The sequence below is a fragment of the Erigeron canadensis genome, chromosome 8, assembly GCF_010389155.1.
Source record: "Erigeron canadensis isolate Cc75 chromosome 8, C_canadensis_v1, whole genome shotgun sequence".
Taxonomy (NCBI): Eukaryota; Viridiplantae; Streptophyta; class Magnoliopsida; order Asterales; family Asteraceae; genus Erigeron; species Erigeron canadensis.
In genome coordinates, this window is record NC_057768.1 from 2,815,340 (window position 1) to 2,837,410 (window position 22,071).

At 35.3% G+C, this 22,071-nt stretch overlaps 1 protein-coding gene across 3 annotated transcripts; it reads left to right on the forward strand.

The window, feature by feature from the left end:
* Positions 1-2,495: 2,495 nt before the first annotated feature.
* Positions 2,496-21,512, forward strand: LOC122609764. Of its 3 annotated transcripts, none has more exons than XM_043782706.1 (36): positions 2,496-2,806; positions 3,564-3,651; positions 4,135-6,245; positions 7,530-7,644; positions 7,848-8,705; positions 8,875-9,115; positions 9,188-9,636; positions 9,872-9,995; positions 10,092-10,216; positions 12,343-12,986; positions 13,071-13,188; positions 13,265-13,381; positions 13,572-13,666; positions 13,918-14,063; positions 14,188-14,243; positions 14,323-14,536; positions 14,662-15,036; positions 15,103-15,380; positions 15,455-15,540; positions 15,614-15,700; positions 15,785-16,043; positions 16,152-16,568; positions 16,699-16,795; positions 17,067-17,377; positions 17,550-17,666; positions 17,968-18,135; positions 18,354-18,482; positions 18,565-18,654; positions 18,726-18,832; positions 18,928-19,076; positions 19,732-19,814; positions 19,894-19,989; positions 20,069-20,191; positions 20,418-20,501; positions 20,670-20,816; positions 21,020-21,512. In XM_043782706.1, exons 1-36 carry the CDS (start codon positions 2,523-2,525, stop codon positions 21,353-21,355), a joined length of 9,324 nt encoding a protein of 3,107 aa, XP_043638641.1. In that variant the 5' UTR covers positions 2,496-2,522; the 3' UTR covers positions 21,356-21,512. The 3 variants fall into 3 exon arrangements, with proteins under 3 accessions (XP_043638641.1, XP_043638642.1, XP_043638643.1); XM_043782707.1 differs by having other exon boundaries at positions 20,670-20,810; XM_043782708.1 differs by lacking the exons at positions 18,565-18,654; positions 18,726-18,832; positions 18,928-19,076; ... (4 more) ...; positions 20,670-20,816; positions 21,020-21,512 and having other exon boundaries at positions 18,358-18,451.
* The last annotated feature ends 559 nt before the right edge of the window (positions 21,513-22,071 follow it).

The window sequence follows — 22,071 nt, forward strand, 5'->3', positions numbered from 1 at the left end:
GAAGCTAGTTTTAGGTTGGAAAGACTCTAAAATCATCCGATTAATTATTGTTTTAATAATTATATAGATATTAAAGATTCAACCATGTAATCATCATTTTTTATTTGCCATTCTTATATATAGGTATGCACACACGCACATATACACACAATCAATACTTACACATATTAGCCATGTAAACGACCATTTTTTATTCAACCATGTAAACGACATTGCACACACGCACATACACACAATCAATACTTACACATACTAGATTAATCATAGTATCATACATGATGATAATGTATTGTTTAGATTTCAGATCTAAAATATTAGCGAAATGGATCCCTGATGGTGTTTTTGGTGAGTAAAAAAAGGACAAATAGAAAAACTAATTTAGTTATTTACTTTAGTTCAACTTAAGGATTCGTTTGAAGTCAAGTTTGTGAAACAATGGGAAGGTAACTCAAGTGAATTTCGAAGGTCGTCTGCAAGATTAAATTTCAAAAATGGAGGCCCATAAAATAATTAACGCTAATCACTATAAGTGTATAAAAAGGGTAATAATTGATGAGATAAATTAAATCCACCCGCAAGTATGACTTTTACGACTTATATTTTGAAAACTTCTTTCCTTAGTTTTTACAGCTACACCATTTATTGAGGCTAAAGGTGTGAATATTTATTATTATTATTATTATTATTATTATTATTATTATTATTATTATTATACATTTACTAATTTATATTGTAGAGTTGTGGTTTATATAATATAAGAGAAAGTGTCCGCGCGTTGCGACGGTGAGATGGTGGGGGTGATAGGTCATAGGAGGTGATAAGTTATATAGTGAAAGAAAAAAAAATCGTCAAAAGTATATCGAATGATATCTCTAATGAAAGAGCATGGAATTTTAAGAACCACCACACAGATTTTATAATTTATAGATATACGGTTTTTGAGATAAAAGATTTTAAATGAATTAGAGGAATAAAAAGATTTATTGAGGAAAGAGAAAAAAATATGAATGGTTGAGATTTGAGTAGAGAAAAAAATGAGTAGGTTGGGATTTAAGGGTATCATGGGTATATTAGATAGAGATGTTTAAATTAGTGAATAAATAAGGGAGGTAATTTAGGTAGTTCAAATCAGCTTTTGAGATTTTAAAAAGGACAAAATGCTTTATAAGATAACGAGAGCAAGTACCCGTGCGTTGTGGCGGTAAAATGATGAGGGTGATAGGTCATAGAAGGTTATATGTTATAGAGTGTCATAGCCAAATGCCTTAGTCGTACGGGTTCCACCATCGGATTTAAAAATTCGTCGAAAGTATATCGAATGACATTTCTAATGAAAGAGCATGAAGTTTTAAGAACACCCATATAATTTTTATAATTTATTGATGTACGGTTTTTGAGATAAAACATTTTGAAAGAATTAGAGGAATAAAATGATTTAAGGAGAAGAAAGAAAGTTGTATGGATCGATGTATGGTACATCATGCATTAATATGTGTAAAAGTAAGTAAGTAACTCCCAATGCCGTCTTCCACGGGTTTTGGTCCCAATACTGTCTTTGACGGTGTATGGGGGAGGTTGAGATGTAGACAGCGTTACCCTTACCAAAGGTAGAGAGGTTGCTTCCATGTTCTACCATAGGTAGAAAAGGCCCTCCAGCCTTGCTGGGCATGATGATCGAACCCTTTAATATGTGTATATTGTTGAAATTGAATGTTGAAAGTTGAAAAGTTAATTTGTTTTATAATATAGTATAAATATATTGTTGAAATTGAATGTTGAAAGTTGAAAAGTGAATTTGCTTTATAATATAGTATAAATATAAATGAGGATATCGTCTCTTTTATAAAATTATATTTAATTTTATTTTTAGTATTCTTAAATTTCTAAAATAATGATTTTATGATAAACGTTTTTTTTATACTAATAAATGGTTTATAATTTTTAAAAATTGAGGGCTCGTCTTAAAGTTGAGCAATTGCCAAGATCCTCAAGTGAGAGGTTACTACACAACATTTTTTTAAACGAATTTTAGTTGAGGAACCTTGTTTTATTAGGAAAAGAAGAGATTGGAGAGGTCAAAACTTTGAACATTGATATTGTTACAATATAAATTAATCATCTACATCAAATGTTCAAACTTTATTTTATTGTAGATAACGCAGGTATTGTTGTAGATAATTAAATGTTGTTTATTTCCATAAAACTTTTAATTGTGTGTGTAAAACTCTTTTTTTATTTTTTCAATTAAATTTAATTTTATTTATAACATAGATATTCTTTTTGAAGATAAAATTTATCTATTATCCCAAAATCCAAATACATTACTTTCCGCCGACTTCAATTCCATTCCAATCCCCCCCGCGAAAATCAAACTCCTCACATCCAAACATCACAACCTCATCATAAAACCTCTGATCACACACACACACACACACACACACACACACACACACACACACACACTAAATAATCCTCCAAATCATGTTTATAACAAACTTAATTAAATAATAATAATAACAATAATGTTCATAACTAACTTAATTAAAAGCAAATTAACATCTGCATTACAGCCATGGCTGTTACAGGAACTGGAATTGGAACTTAAGTTAGGGTTTCTTCGGTCTCACGTAATTGCGAAAAACCTCCGTTTTGATACTTTAAAACTTAATAATGCGGTTTTAGATGATTCTAGTAGCTTCTACTTTACGGAATTTCGAATCGATGAGTTAACCCTTAGAATTGATTACTGGTCTGCTCCTGCTTTCATTTGGCATGTCCAGGGTTTCCACGTCACCATTTCCCCTAGGTTTGTTATACATATATATGTATATGTATATATATGTTTGTATATATATAAATGATTTAATTGTCCCAATTTATATGTCCAAATTTGACTTGCTGAGTATTGTTTTTGTAACTTTGACCGTAAGTATTTTTGTTTGTATAATGTACCTAATAAAAGTTATATCAATAAAAAATACATCTAAAACTCAATCTATCCATATATTTTACATCAATTATTGTATAACAAACACGAAACAATTTATAGTCAAAGTTGTGAAAGAAAGACTTCAAAAGTCAATATAGGACGTTTAAATTGGGATGGAGGGACAACTAACATTTTCCGTTTAAAGAAAATACAAAATTTTTACTTTTAAGTATTTTTTAAATTGTTTTATTTTTTCAAAATTTATGTGTCTATTTGCTGGTATGGTTATCTCTAAATGTAGTGGAAATTTAAAAATTTTAAGAATCTGAACTTGTTATATGTGATGATGTACTTATTTGTCATATATAAGTTGTGTACAGGTCGGCACGAGTAATCTGTTTATTAAAAGTTCGTGTTGGGTTCAATTTTTTGATACGGTTAGCTAGTAAACGGGGTTGGGTTTGGGTTGGGGTTGATACATATGAACTTACCAATCTGAAACGTGTCAACAGGAACATGTCACCATTGCCACCCCTATGACAAGATATGATAAGTTGGATACATTATTGATGCACTTGCACTTGCATTTTTATTTTGTTTTTATTTGTTAATTTGGCAATGTTGCTTGTGTAAGGGGAGTGGAAAGGAAGGGAAAGGTCCGGGAATTGTCAGAGGTGTTGTTGGAGGAGAAGAAGAGGGTTTTATGTGAAATTGACCCTGAGGTATGTATATTTATATGTATATGTGTATGTTGTATGCCCGTCTGTCTCCGTGTTATTATATAAGCAATGGTACATCTTAACAATTGTAAATAGATGTAAAAAGTGATTGGTGAAGTTTGAAATTGATTAATTTTATGTATTGAATGTGATGAAGTAGGTTAACAATAAGAGATTAGTTACGGGATGTTGGACTACCTGTCAATTGGTGATATCTTAGTTATTGCTAGGTTATATTAATTTATAGATAAAGTAGTCAGTTACTAGACGAAAGTGGACGTGGACAAAACCTGGATTAGGATTTAGGAAACGTTAATTCTTCGATGTATCGAAAATGTTATATCTGGGGAGGAGCAAATGCATACTTAGTTGTCTATCAAAAACTACTATTTGGTTGTCTATAATATTAATTTATCAATTGTTGATGAAAGCTCTATTATGCCCAGAACATATTTCTCTTTTTTAAGACTTTCTGACGGATCACAGGGTAGTGCTTTGCATGATATCATGGAAAAGCTTGCGGATATTGCTCCATCAAAAAGCCAGACAACTTCTCTCCCAAAGCTTATCCTGAATTATTGCTCCTTACAAATGTGTGATATCAATCTGCATCTGCACTCTTCCATCTCAGGTGACTCCTTTGAATTCTTTTGGGAGACTAAGGAGCTTAACGTAGACTCTCGAATAGTCAGACCTCCTAGTTTCTTAAGAGGTTACATGAATTCACTTCTTGCATATCAGAAAGAGAGCTATTTTGACCTCGAAATCGTAGGTTCAAACATAAGATTGAAGAGTCATGATCGTGTTAGTCTAGTGTGTTATTCTAGTGATATCATCTGTTCCTTAAAGTTGAATGATCTTCAGTTGATTCAACTTCAGGGTTCTGTTGAGGAGTTGGTGTTTTTGTTTTCTCCAGCGGATGTCTTCACGATATCAGTGATTATGAGAGAATTATCAAGGAAATCATCGCCTATAAGAAATGGTAGGCAACTCTGGAAAGAAACTGCAACTAGAATTAAGTCAACACGTAGATGGTCAATCCGGAAATTAGCTAATGTTGTTTGCCTATGGTTGCACTATGTAAGTGCTTTGGAGAAATTGTTTTCATTAGTTGGATATCCTATGGGGGCTATGATAAAACAATCCACTGTAAAGATGTCTGAAGATGCGACGTGGTCGAAATCCTTTAGATGCCAATGGGACATAATTTCTGAAATTGAGAAAGAATTACCAGCTCCTGGTATCGCACTGGCACGCCGGGTAGTCAGAAGCAGAACAGTAAAAAATGTTGTCTCGAGTGAAAAGGAGCTTCCGGTCACCAAGTACTTGGAGTACTTCCAACAGACTTGCCATTTACTTTTTCTTCTATGGAGTTTCTTCTGTATGATATTAAATACGATAATTTTCTGGCTGCTATTGAGAAGTTCTTTTGCTGCCGATCCTAACAAGGATAGGACCGGAGCTCTTCCAGAAGATTCCTGCCTGAATCATTGTTATAGTCTAAATTTAGGGAAAGTTTCTATCACCATTTCCCCTGATAATGCGATACCTTCCATCGGTAAAAAGATTGTTTTGGGCAGGAGAGTTTCACACTTGGATCTAATTTCTTTCTCTATAGTATTTGATACAATTATCCTTCTTTACAATGAAAATATCTGTGAGCATCATTTGACTTTCTCCTGTGGGAGCTTTGAGGTTATTTCTTCATCTGTGGCAGGAGCTAGCACAAATAAGCATAAATATTCCATAAAAGGGCGTAAGAAGTCTGAAGTTTTAGATTCAAAAACTATCTTATCGAGTAAACCCGCTGTTTATACTGAAATGGTCACTCTCCCAATCCTAGAAAGCCTCATAAATCAAACGTGGTCAAATTGGAATCTGTCTTGTGCAGAATTTGAAAAAACCACCGATGAGCACTTAAAAAAACCTTTCATTCTCTGTGAAATTAAGCATATGTTGACAGATCAGGACCGCAGTAGTTTGAGTTATTTCTTTTCCAACTGTTGTTTGGTATTAGGCGAGTTGAACGTCTTTTTGGGGTATTCATCAACATTATCGTTAACTCTACTTCTTCGGCAAATACAAGATGCTTTCAGTTCGCCTGCGAGTTATCAGAGGACTAAAGCACTCATATCTCCTGCAACGCCATCTGAGGGGTCACCAATGAGAGTTTGGGATTATCATTCCTTTATTGATGAAATGGAAAAGACAATACATAGAGTATTACCAGAAAGGGTTATTCAGTTTGGAGTATACATTGTCGGTCCTCAAATCCATGTATCACTGAGAAAGGACAGTTTTCAAAGTAGGGCTATAAATTTGCATGAAGAAGTAGATGATATTCACCTATCTTTTAATTGTAAAAACATTGAACTCATTATATCACCGAATCTAGCAGCTAATTCCACATTAGTAAAGGAACTTGAAATAGCTGACCTGGCTAAGTCGGATGAACGCTACCAGTGTCAAGAGCAAATAATGCTTGATGCCTCGTTGATAATTCATGGTATGAACGCTTACCTTGATGACTCGCCTAAACTCCAACGGTCTCAGATTATCACATTAAAGCCAATAAGGATTCAAATTTCAACCGTAAGGTATGGTGCATATCACCCTTGTTTATATATAAAATTTTCAGTCTTAGACTTTGGGTTCTTCATATGGGATAATTATGAACTTTCTTATGCTAGTTAGTTTAGTTGCTCCCAAGTTATTGTCTCAAAGTTCTGGACTTCTTTTAGGTATCTTGAATAAGCAGACAGTCTTTACAACTACACATGCACTTCTCATTCAATTGTTTATTACCATTTCCAAATTAATGTGATGTTCTCCACTCTGATGGGTCAGGTGATCTGGGCTTCAAGTGTTATCAAGTCCTCCTAGAGTCCCAGTGCATATATCCACATAGTCTCACAAAATAGATGTAATTGATACTTGTTATCGTAACACTTCGATAATACATCCATTTCGAAACCAACTTCTATAGTATTTTTTTTTTCTTAGAAGATGCTCTTAATACAATTTTCATCACCCATCAGCAGGTTTTGCTGTTTGTAAATGCTCCCATGAAAGCAAAACTTGTTCTAACTTATCCTTCTACTGAAATAGTCTCTATTGGGAATAGAAGTGACTGGTAATTATAATTTAACTAGTTTGGGAATAGGGAAACACTCCTTTTCTTGCCTTGTTTTTGGTCCTATCTCTACTTTGTAATTAGACTGTATCAGGATAAAACACCTAAATAAGATAAGATTCACTTTACACAAAAGTATACCCATTTTTTTCGATCGGCATCCATATGAAGTATTACCATTTAGTTAACATAGCCATTGTGGTTTCCGAGTAATGAATGAACACGCGACCTTGATTGTCAAGAATGTGATGGTTTTTCCATGATAATCACTTGTTGGTTATGTAAGAAAAGATCCAATTTAGAAACAAGTTATGAGAGAGGATATATAAGCTTGAAATTGTCTTGTGCAGTGCGGGTTATCATGGTAGAAGGAATTCTTGTGTACACAAGTACATAGACAGGACAGTGGGACTATTTACAAATTTATTCTATGTGCCATTCCTCCACATGAGGTCATAGCTTGATTCAATAGCAGTATCATACAAGATACAGTTTTCATGCTATGTTGCTGAACTTTCACAGATATAGGGTATTCAAGATAATTGGGACAAAGCTGGCGCTTGTTGCGTGTTTATATCAACTCTTATCTGATTCAAGAATCAAGATAGGAACATCTAGCTATTAGTCACAAACAACACAATATAGTAATTTCACCAAAATTAGGCATGTGATTTCTAAAATGTGTTTTTTTTTGGTCAAGTGTCATTGTGTTTTATATCTATTTTCTTTACTTACAAATGTATGACAGGAATGATACCTGGTCTTTTGGAGAAAGTATACGTGCTTTCTCTGTAAACCTGCATGGGAGTGCTTCAGGGATCTCTGGTCTAATATTTGCTGATGAGTTATCTGTTTTATCTGAGGTGATCTTCTTTCCTGATATGTTAAACTTGTAATATCTGAAGCTCATATACCTTTTTCAGATCAATGATTGCGTACTTTATCATGTTCTATGCTGAGTTAAATCTTTGTTGTGTATTATGATTGCTTCACTAATAGTTCTCTGTAGAGGTAGTAGAAAATTTGGTTCTGTGAGCTATGTTGACCTTCTAAATATTTGTGACAGGCGGTTAATGGTTTGATGTTTTCTTTGTCTCGTGATATCAACACAATTGGCTCCTCCAATTCTGAAAGTTTTCACTACATAAATAGTCGTGAGACATTGGTTGGTGGTTCTGAAAAAGAGATGCTGGTGACTACAAGTACTGGATCATCGTTAGTCATTCGAAGGATTCTATATACTCTTAAATGCACATCTGAAATCCAGTTAGTGGATATAGTAGTTCATAAGTCAAGGAAGGTCAGTACCATGGAGAATCAAATGACTATCTCAGAATCGTTTACAAACCAGAACTTGTCTGTGCACTTCTTGCCTGACAATGGTATTCAGATATGTTTACAGCAAATGCATATGAAATTTTTGTACGAAAAGAAAAGAGGGAAAATGGACGGGCTTGCTGATCTTTTTGGGTTACGAGCTGTTCTTTTCAGATACGAAAATGATGTCATGAATAACTATCTTGTGCCACAATCTCAGGATGTATGTGAATTGTCAGTTTCCAATTGCATATTCAATTTATCTTTGACACATCTTCCGAGTGAGTTATCATTGTCTAACAGAGTAGCTGAAAACTCTGGTTCTGGAAGTAAAATTTCACACACTATGGTAGATCCCATTTTGGCAAATATTTCTCAAGAGCCAATTGCTCAACCTCATAAAGGTGGTGAGGACGCCGGTCTTGCTCAGTCGACTGTAGCTCCAGTGTCAAATACTTGTTTACAGGCAAGAATTTCCTCAACTGAAGTTTGTATGGTAGGATGCCCTTTAAAGGATGTAGTAGTTGGAAAACATCAGTCCAGTAAGCTAGAGATATTTCTTTCTGCTGAGGGTGGCAGTCAAACTAGTATTTTTTGCCGCTGTCAGGTATTGCTTCTTTCCAGTTGACCTTTCATGCTTTATTTCACAATCGACTTCTATATGACTCCTGGATTTTGGTCTACTTCAAACTATGTTACTTAGCTGGGTCATATTAGTACTTACGATAGAGTGGAAGAGTTAATCTATCATGATCTTTCTGACAAGTATTTGACAGGGAGGCATTTTCTTCCTCGACACCGTATCAGCTGTGATGTTTTCTCAATGTGGAAATTCATACATACGTCGCATCAGACATCTTTTACGTGGTCAACCGTCATATCAGGAAAACCTACCAGATGCCAGTAGCGCAAATATTACTATGACTGAGGCTCAGTTAGGAGTGTGGAATATTCCAGAAGATTTTACCATAGATCTCTCTCAATTTTATCTTGCATTAATTGCTAGAGATGAATCTGGTAAGGCTTCATATTTATTCTCATTTTTACGGAAATATGTTTTGACATATGTTAGTTTTGGATGTTGTGCAGGAAGAATTCAACAACTTTTGTTTGGTGCTGACATGAAATTGGACCTTAAAGTTGTCAATATGAGGAAAAAGTTTTCGTTTGGTCTTTCGCAACTGTCCATTCTTTCTCGTGTTCTTCAAGAATCCACTAAACATCAAGATAGTGGTGTTCAGACTCCTGTAATGTCTTCTAGCACGTCTAGTGATGCATCTTATTATTTAATATCAAAAGACATGCGAGCAGCATTAGAACAGACGGATGAGATTCATTCTGTAGCAACTGATGGAAGCAGCTCCAGTTCTGATTCCCATCAAGCCTCTGAAAGCTACATCTTGAAAAAGTTAAGTTGTTTCCTAGAAGCTGAGGAGCCTGTGCGATGGGATTCTTCAAATTCTCTGACATTAAATCCTTGGGTTGGTAGTGGTTCTATTTCAGGTTTTGATGTGACAGTATCCTTGCGCGAGCTACAAGTAAGATTCATACATCATATATACTTTGAAAATTAATATGTAATGTGTACTGTAAGCAGATGTATGCCTAACAAATAAAGGGTATGTAAATACTGGATAGCTGTACACACTTGCAATTCCGAGTTTTCCTTGTTCATTTCTTATAACAAAAGAGCATACTATATGTTTATTGGTCATTGCTATTGGCAATGCCAGCTATAGTTGATGTTTATATGACATGCTATTATGGCTTCAGATGATGCTTTCAGTTGCTGAACTTTCCGGGGTCTCCACAAAAGAAACAACTGCCAACGTGCAGCGAAGGCATTTGTATAATGGCGAGGAGTCTGAGAGAAAGTTGGAGAAGATGGTCCAAGATGGTATTGTTTCTTACATGGGTTTTGTAGTTGAAAACTTTATTGTCGAGAAGTCAAGTATGTAGTTATTTACAAGGGTTTGTGCTTCAAACAATGTAGGGAGTCTCGTTGCAATCCAAGATGTCCATCAGCATATGTATATTGTTATAGAAGGTACAGAAAGAAAGTATCATTTGGCTGGTGCAATGCATTATTCACTTGCTCAAGAGTTGTCTCTTTTCAGGGTTAGCAATTTCTGACTCACAATACTAGTTCATGCTTGAGATTCTCTGCTCCTGTGTTCCACAAAAATTGATATTTTAAAATTCCGTTTACTAAAACCGCATTGATAATTGTTTGTCTTATATTTCAGAAAATAAAATAAAAGCAAGCTTATAGATTTCTTTAATCTTCCACGTTTGTATAATAGAATGTCCATACCCTTCTCTCCACTTTACCTATTAGTTTTATCCTGTCTCTGTGAATTATCTTTTTCATTAGATTATTCCACATAGTAATTAAAAAATGAAGTGATTTCTATTACTCTTCACAACTTGTTTTCATATAAAGACTATTAGACTTAGGTTAGTTTCTTTATGTTTCCATAATATTAGTTTCCATGTATTAGGTTAGGCTACTCTATAAATATAGCCTCTTGTAACCCCCTTCAACAACACAACAATATAGTACAACAACTACGATTACAATAACTACAAGGTTTATCATGGTATTAGAGCCAACAATCCGGACACAATTCTGACTTCAAATTCCGACCAAGAGAAAAAAAACCCTAAATCTGTTTGACTTCAGTTACCCCTTTTAATCTTTGAATCAACAACACTTTCACTACCATTAGTCTCGAAATCAAATTCCGAGAAAAAACCAAAAATTTCGCGACCCCCGAAAGTCACACGCGCCTTCTCTGCTCACCGGAAAATTTGAAAATCCGGCAATTATTCCCTTTTTCCGGCGCGTTCAGTCTCACCGCCACCATCGTTGTTTTCCTTGTTAGATTCCGAACAAAACCGTATTTTCAATTTTAATCTCCGCCGCCGTCAGCCACCGCCGGCCACCACCATAACCCAAATTTTTGATTTTTTTTTCTTTTTTCTTTGAGAATTCACTTAAAAAAAGGTTTAGAGATCGTTCCGACAAACGGCGGTCCTATACAACATCGGTTAGAGATCGTTCAGACTAACGGCGGTCCTATTCACTTCTATTAACAAATTTCCGCCATACAAAGGCGGCACCGCTCACAATAGCGGTTTACTTATTTTTTTTCCGGCACAAATACAAGCCAGAGGCGGAAACGGGGGAGAAAAGGAGTTTGAAGAGAAGAAGTTGAAGATGAAGACATTGGTTTTAGATTTAAGATTTTATGGTTCTTATTTGATTTTCAAGCTAGAATCGCTCCACGCTTAGCTTGCGGGGGAGTATTAGACATAGGTTAGTTTCTATATATTAAGTTTCCATGTATTAGGTTAGGCTACTTTATAAATATAGCCTCTTGTAATCCCTTTCAATAACACAACAATATAATACAACGATTACAATTACAATTACAATAACTACAAGGTTTATCAAAGACATGATACATATATACTACTATACAGGTAGACCTAGGGCCATGATTAATAAATTAATAAATGCTATTCTAAGTACTATTAAATATGTACATTAACCCATGACATTTAATAGTATCCAGTCAGTTGGTTTTTCTTCTGCATTTGGCAGACACTCCTTAATATTCTTGTTAGTATACTTTATTCTCCATCTATGTCATCCTTAAATCCAAGGTTATCCTTGTTTCTTCATCATACTTGTCATTAAACTCTTAATGATCCATACTGACTTTGAGTTTTTGACTTAATGGGGTGGCATGCAGCTGATCATTGTATTGCAATAGGCACTAAGCTTGCTTTATTGAGAACAAATGAAATGTCTCATGAAGTTACATGGTCTTGGAATTTTTTTGAAGCGTCTTGGGTCATTAATTTACTCTTTTTGTGATATACCAAAGGATAGTGGAGAGCAGTGAAAGTTCTTTTCATCTCCCTACATCACTAGCATAATCATCATTTTCACTTTTGATCTGTATTATCTACCTTCTTTTCCCTTTAATAGATAGGTTTAAAGTAAAGTTAAGATCATACATGTGAACATTTTGTTGCTTTAGTAATTACATTGATTGTATTGAATAATTATGACATGAACAAATTTATAACATATTTAGTTAATTCAGTTTTAGATAAACCTTTATCTTAGACATGTCTGGATATGCTAAATCCGATCAACTTCATGGATATGTTTGTCTTGTAGCTATCAACTGCTGCATTTGTTTTATTGATGCCTACTTTAACTTCTCATCCAGGTGAAGTATCATTATCAAAGAATATGGAAGTCATCATATTTATGGTTCACTTTGACTTCATTATGCGCCAAGAGTGAATCTGGGGAACCCCTGCAGTTGAACTGTAATTCTAGATCGAACTTTGTTGAACTTTCCAGCCCTGGTAACAGTGGGACAGCACTTTGGCGGTCACAGCCTTACAATTCTACAAGTTCTGAAGATGATAGTGAGCTAGGCGTGTACGAAAATGCAGATAAAAGCTTATTTTACCTAATGAATAAGAAGAATAATTGTCCTATAGCTTTTGTTGAAGGTGTGCTAGAATTTGTAAGCACGCCTGGAAATCCATTCAAGTGGAAAGTTTTTCAGGATTTTCCTTTGGCTCGTGATCCATTAATGATAGATAACTTCCCAGTGAAGGAATCTAGGAATGGTGCACAAGATACTTTACAAGCGGATAAAAAGAAGTCCTTCATTGATTTCACGATTGACAAAATTTCTTGGACCATCTATCATGAGCTTTCTGATACAACGGAAAAGTTCCCACTTCTCCAGATGTCTATGCTTGCTCCTGAATTTATCATACAGATAATGAATGCAAAAACGAGGGTGATGGCCAAACTTATAGTTGATCTATACTCGTTTGATGCCCAGAGAAATTTATGGCAAGTGTTCACAGAGTGTTTGTGCATCTTTCCCTCCTGAAAATATGTGTTCCAACAATTTTCTTATTTAGCATTTAAATGCAGGAGTACGCTTCTACATCCAGTTGAAGTAAGTATTTTCTGGAGATCTAGGTTTCAAAGCCGTGGTTTAGGAACTGCTTCACATGGAATGCCTGTCCACTTCTATGCTAGAGTTCAAGAGGTAGGCATACATTAATACTCTGCTTTGATTAGTTTTTGCGGATGGCAAGCTGAGGTATCATATTTTGGGTGAACAGTTTCGTGTAACCATAATCGAGCTCGCACTGGACATACTTCTGTTTGTGATTGGAAATCTGAATTTGGCTGGTCCTTATGCAGTTCAAAGCTCTGTGATCTTAGCGAACTGCTGCAAGGTATTTACTGCTCACATAATCTTCAAGTTCTCGATATGCTTAAAATTATAGCCATGCAATCATAGTAGGACTTGGTAATTTATAATTATGCACGTATTTATCTATTAGCATAAGTACCCACATACATATATAATTGTACCATCTTTTACTTATAGCTTGACATGCAGCTATGGCGTTTTCCATTTGGCAGGTTGAGAACCAAACAGACTTATCTGTGTTTTGCCAGTTTTTGGATAAACAGTGTGCTACAATACCCAGAAAACAGTCAACAACTGTGTTTTTAAGGTATTGATAATAAAAAGGGACTTGTATATGGTGGACAAAATGCTTAAGTCACAAGCTCTAACATATACTATATTAAATTCATCACAATATAATCTTTATTAGTTCTGTATAAAAATAATTATATAAACCTTCCCGAACCAGTTTTGATAAAAAGGCTTAGTTTAAAAAAACATGTTCAGTTTGAGAACAGTATTATTCTATTCACATTATATGTAAGTTATGTGTTACTATGACTATTCTGTGTTTACCAGGAACTTGGCTTTAGATCAACCACCAGAAGCATCATTTGTATCGATTCAACTTGCCGATCGAGGAGATTTTTTGACCCTTCCGATTAAATTTTCACTATTTAAAGCTGGAACATTTGCTTGGAGAACACGTATAGTTTCTAAAAATGGTAGGATTTGCTTTTTTGTGGTCATCCTTATCATGTTAATGAGTCAGTCTTAGAATTTTCTCTGGGCCTACCAATGAGCGATTAGCTTGAAACTTTAACTTTTGTCTCTGATATTTTTGAACAGATTCCAAGACATTCCCCGGGCCACTCATTATAGTAGAAATTTCATGGAAATCCGAGGTGCATACTCAACCTATAGTTGCTACTCGTGCTGGTTTGAAGACTACTTTTCTCATCAATGTTTCTAATACTCTTGTAGGATGGATTGTCCATTGTCGTCTCTCCGTTGTTAAGAGTACATAATAAAACGGATTTCCTTATTGAGCTCCGATTTCAACGCCCGGAGCAACAAGAAAATCAGCATGCTTCTGTAGTGGTTAAGGCAGGGGATACAATTGATGATTCCACGGCAGCTTTTAATGCCATTAAAGCTTCTGGTGGATCAAAGAAGGCGTTGATATCTTTAAGTGTCGGTATGTAGTGAGCCTGCATTTCTCTCATCTATATGTTAATGTTAAACAAATTTTCAAGCAAATTTACCATTCTACATTCTGTGAGCTCTTAGAAATGTCAAACTTCATGCTCTAATCTTTGGCAGGTAATTTCAATTTCTCCTTCAGACCTAAAATTTCTGGCGACTCAATGGGATGGTCTGACGAACTTAAAGGTGGAAAGGCTGCTCGGCTCTCCGGATTATTTGATAAAATAAGTTACCATGTACGGAAGGCTTTTCCTGTTGAATCAGCAAAATCATCCTTCAGCACAGCTCGTACTGATTCAAAATCAGAAGACGGGCAAGTTGATAATTTGCACTTCTTAATTCAGAGCACCAAAAGAGATGTACCTATTTCACAATCAGAAAGAAGGGCTTCAAATGTTGCACTACTTGAGCAAAAAGAAATATTTATTCTTCCGACTGTACAAATATGTAATCTATTAGAGTCTGAGATACACGTTGTTTTGAGTGATAAAGGTAAAAAATGTCCATTATTATATCTTACTACAGTTGACTTTTATATTCTAACTCAGCTTTTTGCAGATCGCTATTTTCCTCAGGATCCCGGGAACACGAGCAAGCAGGCAACCATTCCTCGTGGGTCAAGTGTTAATTTGTATGCCAATCCTGAGGCAATGTTCTTTACTGTTACTTTGACTGAGTTTGGATTAAGCTGTAACCCCGTAAATTGTGGTGATTGGGCTATAAAGTTACTGAAGAAGAAAAAAGATAATCAAAACTTGGACATGGAGTTGAACTTCGGTGATGGAAGATATTTTGGTTCTTTAAGGTTGTCTTGCGCGCGTATGGGCATATTGGAGGTATATTCCTATTTCTATTATAATTTCCAGTTTAATTCTTCATTTTGATAGCTGATTCATGTATAAATCTGCAGGCTGCTATATTTACACCATACACACTGAGGAACAACAATGATTTTGGTTTATATTGTCTTGCATCAAACCATAATCCTCTATCCAGGTAGAACATCTTTTATAGTATTCATTCTTCGCACATTTAAGTCACTCAGAAGTCAAGACAAACTCATATACAGAGATGAAGCCGAAGAACTCGATTCTCAAGGATATTCTCGACTTGGAGCTTTACTTCCTCCTAAGTCAGCTATATCATGGTTTTTTAGGTAGTTATAATCCATCCTTATCAACTCCTTTGTCTCATCATGCAGAATTGTGTATTAAACAATTTCATTCATTTATTTCATTAGAACAAACAAGGTGTCCCTGAAATTGTTGGATGACAAAGCAACTGAAAAGGCGTTATTGGACTTGGATGCAATATCGGGCCTTACAGAGATTAATCTAGAAGTGGAAGAAGCAGGACTTAAGTATATTACAAAGTTGGGTGTTTCATTACATTCATCTTCTGGGAAAGTAGTTCCATCACAAGTAGTATCGTTGAGTCCAAGATATGTAGTGCTGAATGAATCAGATGAAGTGATCACTCTCCGTCAGTGTAACTTGGAGGTTAGCTCTTATTGTCAGCATTTTACAATGCGCTTTTCTGGGTTTCTCTTTCCTGTATGTTTATTAAGAATATGCTAACATTTCATTTTGTAACAACGACATGACAAGAATGACATGGAGGGCATGTCTACTGTCGGCAGTAAACAGAGAAAAGCATTACGACTTTGCAACAGAATGATCAAGAAGAGGGAAACCGGCATTTTTGAGAACTTCATTAGAAAGCATAGAAATGCTGAAGATGATGCGATGCTGTTTATTCAGTTTCGACTAACTGATGCTGGATTGGGTTGGTCGGGTCCTGTATGTGTTGCTTCAATGGGTAGATTTTTTCTAAAATTTCGTAGATCTGTAAATGAAAATGACCAAGAAATTGCAAGAGAAGGAAATGGACAAGAGTTTGCTGCTGTTATTGTTTCAGAAGAGAATTCTTCTCTTGTTTTACGCTTCCACAGACCACCCAACATGAATTTGCCTTACAGGATTGAGAATTGTTTGCGTGATGCATCTATAACTTACTACCAGAAGGTGGGTATTATTCTATACTATAAAATCCAACACACATGGAAGCTGTAGAACATGCATGCATTTCGTATGTTTTTCTGCTCTTTTTCGTCAAGAGGCAACTCATATTCATTCATGAATGTAAATTTCTCAGGGTTCGACCGAAATCGAGACTTTGGGATCTTCAAAGCAAGTTAATTATGTCTGGGACGATTTATCTCGTACTCATAAGCTGGTCATCCAAATAAGTGGTTATTACTTTTTTCTCATTTTAACAACCCTGGTTTACTTATGTTTTATAGATAAAAGTTGGAGTGTAATGGACTCAAACATAGGAATAAATTTCACCTGGTCAAAAAGTGATTATTAGTGTGAATTGATTTGATATGTAGCATGGACTTTTTCAATGTTTGACTTGTTTGTGCCCCACTGGTTTCTGCTACTCATCAGTTTCAATGAACTCATAGTTACTATGACCTAGATATTGTTAAATATAAGCCTTTTTGTCTTTTACTTTTGTAGATTTGCATCTGCTACGTGAAGTGAACTTGGACAAGGTGCGAGCATGGAAATCCTTCTATAAAGTGGGACAACATAGAGCATTGGGGTTTAATTCCTCCCTAAATAAAAAGGCGGGAACAAGTCTTGGTCACTTAAATGATATGGATATGGTGAATTTGGGTTATGAAGTTTATGCAGATGGCCTCACTAGAGTTCTTAGAATTTGTGAACGTAATGATAGCCGCAAACTGGATAGAGGATTCTATCCTGGCGCTAAAGTTACATTTAGGGTCTCCAGGTTTGCAATCAACTTCTGTGAACGTACCAAGCAGGTCAGTCTCTTAGTTCGACTGATCATATTGCATTAAACAAGTTTAATCTTGGTACACGCATAATGTTGCATTTTGATAATTCACCTTTCCATTTCAAAGAATAAAAGTTGACCACCATAGTTTTATTTTGATGGAGACTCTTAATGATTTGCATATAAATCGACCACTGAAGGAAGAAGACCCGGATCAATCATTTGTCTACACACCAATCATTGTTATGCGGCTTAGTAATATCAGTCTCGATTCCATGTTTACTGATCAGCAAATACTTAATCAGATTAGGGTTCAGGTAACCTTTTCATAGAGAAGTTTGCTTGATTATTTTATTTTATTTTTTTAATGACATTATTCTCCTACTCCTACAATACACAAATGCCTGGGATGGAACCCATTACTCTTGAAAAACCCCCTATTAATCCACCCTCATAAATGTGGGAAGTGGGACTCAAACCCAGGTGGATCCTCCCAAGGTCAAAGGCCTTACCGATGGGCACCAACATCATTGGCTGCTCAAACGCATTTTACTTCTTTTATTCGTATATCTTCATCTTTGATGTGCTATAAGATGCTGAAAGATAACTTAATTGCAGTCTATAAGTGTAGATCAGAAGTGGGTAGGTGCTCCTTTTGCTGCAATGCTCCGTAGGCATCAAACAGGATTCACGGATACACACGACAGCATGCTCCGTGTAGTGCTCATTCTGCTCCCGTCTACTTCCAATATCCGACAAATAAAATACTCATCCATTGTTCTTCAGGTAAAACAGAAACCTAGGTTCCTTCAATACAGTATGCTTTATTTTTGCTATGGTTTTCATTTGTGGTGGAAAAATTTGCTAGTCCGGCAGCTTGGGTAACAGATCAAATTGGATGAGCGTTTGTATCGTTTGGAATGTGTAGGGTTTACTTGAAACAATTTTGGCCCAAAACTTCCAAGTTTGTTATACATAATATATCTGACTTTTCTATATTTTAGCCAGTTGACTTGAATCTGGATGAGGAAACCCTAATGAGGATCGTCCCTTTCTACAGAAGATCACTCAGTGACCCAAATGCTCCCAGTCAGCAGTATTACTTTGATCATTTTGAGATACACCCAGTCAAGGTTTAGTGCTAATCTTTATATGCCTGCCATCCTTTGGATTATCTTTAACAAATATCAACAGCATTTCATACGTTTCTTGCAGATCATAGCAAGCTTTCTACCTGGAGATTCATATTACAGTTATAATTCAACACAGGAGACACTCAGGTCCTTGCTGCACAGTGTCATAAAGGCGAGTGATGGAATATTCAGACTATCCTGCGATCTTTATCTTAATTTGCTAATTAGTGTATAACTTATTAGATTCCTGAAATAAAAAACAAGACGGTCGAGCTGAATGGTGTCCTTGTTACTCATGCTTTGATTACTATACGTGAACTTTCTATCAAGTGTGCACAACATTATTCATGGTAAGCCGGTGAAGGTCATCATCTAGACATCTAATCTCAAAAGTGATTTGTTCTTTCAGATGTTATCTCATCTTTACTTTCATTTGTTTCTGTAGGTATGTAATGCGAGCAATCTACATAGCAAAAGGAAGCCCATTGCTTCCCCCAGCTTTTGCCTCAATTTTTGATGACCTGGCTTCTTCATCTCTCGATGTTTTTTTTGATCCTTCAAGTGGCTTGGTCAAGCTTCCTGGGCTCACCTTAGGTATCTCTCTTCCTCTCTGTACTTCTGCCACTTCTATTACCCTTGTTACTATTAGATGGACATTTAAAGGTGTTCATCAAAGATTCAGAACCTTTCAAAATCTCTCAGATCTAATTATCTTTATTTGTTGATTTAACTTTTAGAGTATATTAGTTCAGCTTGCTTACAACTGCATGTTTCCTGAGCTCACAGTTTCTCTGCATATAATGGGGTCAAGGTAGGTGTGGTCATAAACAGGCCGGGTCGGACTCACCCATTAACATGCTGTCTCATAATTTACAAATCAGAATATATCTTCCTGATAACCTGATTAAGGTGGTCTTAAGCATCTGAGAGTAATTCCGGTGAACGTCAACTGTTTGACTCTGTTGATCTATTTTACCATTGTCTTTTATACAAGTCCTTTAAAGTTCTACTTGTTTGACCGGTGGAAAATTATTTTTTTAGGGGATAAAGGGTAGAACCCTGTCAAAATTTTATGAATATAAGAATCACATGTACAAGGACAGCCGGTGGAAGATAAAATAGAATCAGATCAACCTACTTCACCGATTTGACCCTGACGATATGTTTTACCCATTTTCTGTTATACAAGTGTTTGAAAGTTCTACTTTGCAAGAGTTTCAACACTGTAATCCTTGCGTAATGCTTGCAGGTACGTTCAAGCTTCTCAGTAAATGCATTGATGGTAAAGGATTCTCTGGGACCAAGCGTTATTTAGGTGATTTAGGGAAAACTGTAAGTGCTTTCTTTTAATACATTTTCTGTTTGAATCTCTTTCAAGTGACATGAACTCTGTAGCCTGATGATATTGCAGCTTAAAACGGCTGGATCCAATATACTTTTTGCTGCTGTCACCGAGGTTTCAGACTCGGTGCTGAAGGGAGCAGAAACTAGCGGTTTTAATGGAATGGTAGATTTCTTTACATTTGAAATATATGTATGTGGTTAAAAATAAAACCTTCAGGATTTGTTTTTATGTTTATTCCCAGTTTAATGGTTTTCAACAAGGAATACTGAAATTGGCAATGGAACCGTCTGTACTTGGGAGTGCTTTTACTGAAGGTGGTCCAGATCGAAAAATTAAGCTTGATCGTAATCCCGGCATTGATGAGGTGATCTAAATGTATTTGCTATTTGCTTTCATTGTCATGATTGTATATGCTTTGCACGTAGTATTATATCTTATAGTAATCCTGATATTGATGAGAATATATAAATATATTTGGGTATTTGCTTTCATTGCCATGATTGTATATGATTTACATGTAGTACCATCTTTAACCAGTGTATGTCTTCCAGGCTTTTTCCTAACCCAATCATTTGCTTGGAATCTGACAGTTATATATCGAAGGATATTTACAAGCTATGTTGGATACAATGTATAAACACGAATATCTTAGAGTGAGAGTGATTGATGACCAGGTATAATCATGCAAGTGTCACTTGTTTTGGTGCTATCTTCCTATTTTACTTTTTTAAGTGAATCTGTTTTCCAGATTTTCAGACCATCAATTCTTATTAGTGCCAGTACCTTTACATGTCTGTATACAATCATGATAATCAACATCTCTTTGTGTTAAATATGTGTAGGTTGTCCTGAAGAACCTGCCACCGAACAGCGTACTTATAGATGAAATTATGGACCATGTGAAGGGCTTCCTCATCAGCAAGACATTGTTGAAAGGAGAGACTTCATCCTCTCATCCATTGCACCATCTTAGAGGGGACAATGCAAGTGTACATAAACTCTATTTTCGTTTGGTTTTTACTCAGTAATATTGTTTCTCGGTTTCATTGCATAATTCTTTTATCTCTAGATCTCTCTTAGGGACAAAACTTGCAACTCAAACCGATGTGCCAATAGTTAAAAACATAGAGAAAGTTTAAATCAATTGGGTATATAGAAAACCAATTTGAAAACCAATGCTTTTTTCTTGCAGGAATGGAGAATTGGTCCAACAATTTTGACTTTGTGTGAGCACCTCTTTGTAAATTTTGCAATCGGATGGCTGAGAAAGCAGGCTAGTGAGCTGACATCCAAAATCAAATGGGAGGGTAAGTTTAACGCTGGTGATGAACAAGCTATTGTCCAGGTATCCACCCCAAAACAGCAGAGTAAGGCATCTGTATTGAAGTGGGGTGTTGGAAGGTTTGTTTTTGCAGGTATTGTTGCATATATTGATGGTAGGTTATGTCGTAGTATTCCTAATCCTGTAGCTAGGCGCATCGTTAGTGGTTTTGTGTTGAGTTTTCTTGACAAAAATGATGATAAATGAGAATTGTCCAGTGTATATTACCTGTATATTGGTAGAATAGAATTACTTCAGAAATTTTGATAGACGGTTGAAGTAAAATCGAACCATCAAAAGATACGCTTGGGAAAACTGTACTAATATATAATTACATACATTAGAATGCTACTTTATATTTAAATCAGCTATCTTTTAAATATAACTTATTATCTATGTTATTATATATTTCTATGTAATTTATATTAGCGTATAGCGGTAACCTTTTTTTAACTTTTGTTTTTTCAATGTTTTTGTATAAAAGTTATTAAAAATAAATAAAGAGGGAAACGATAAATCGATTTGAAAGAATAGCCAAATAATTATTCTAATAATGACATGCGGTAAATCTAAGGAGAAGATTTTGAAATAGATTTAGTGAAATTCATGTCATTATCTTATGAATTTAAGAGTATTTTCAGGAACATAAGTTTTGCATTTTAAAATATTTTATAACAGAAAAATACGAGTGTTACATATTCAATATCATTGTAAAAAGATGTGAATGTCATGTTTTCATTGAGTATGAAGATGATATGACTATTGCAGTTCAAAAAAGAAAAAAAGAAAAATAATGATGTTTCTTTTAACGTTTAAGATATTGTTTCAATATGTTTATGTTATAATCAGTTATTGGTTTAGTCAGTGAAAATATATTTGACCTGATAATGCGATAATTCACTAGTCACTATTATTTGAAAAAA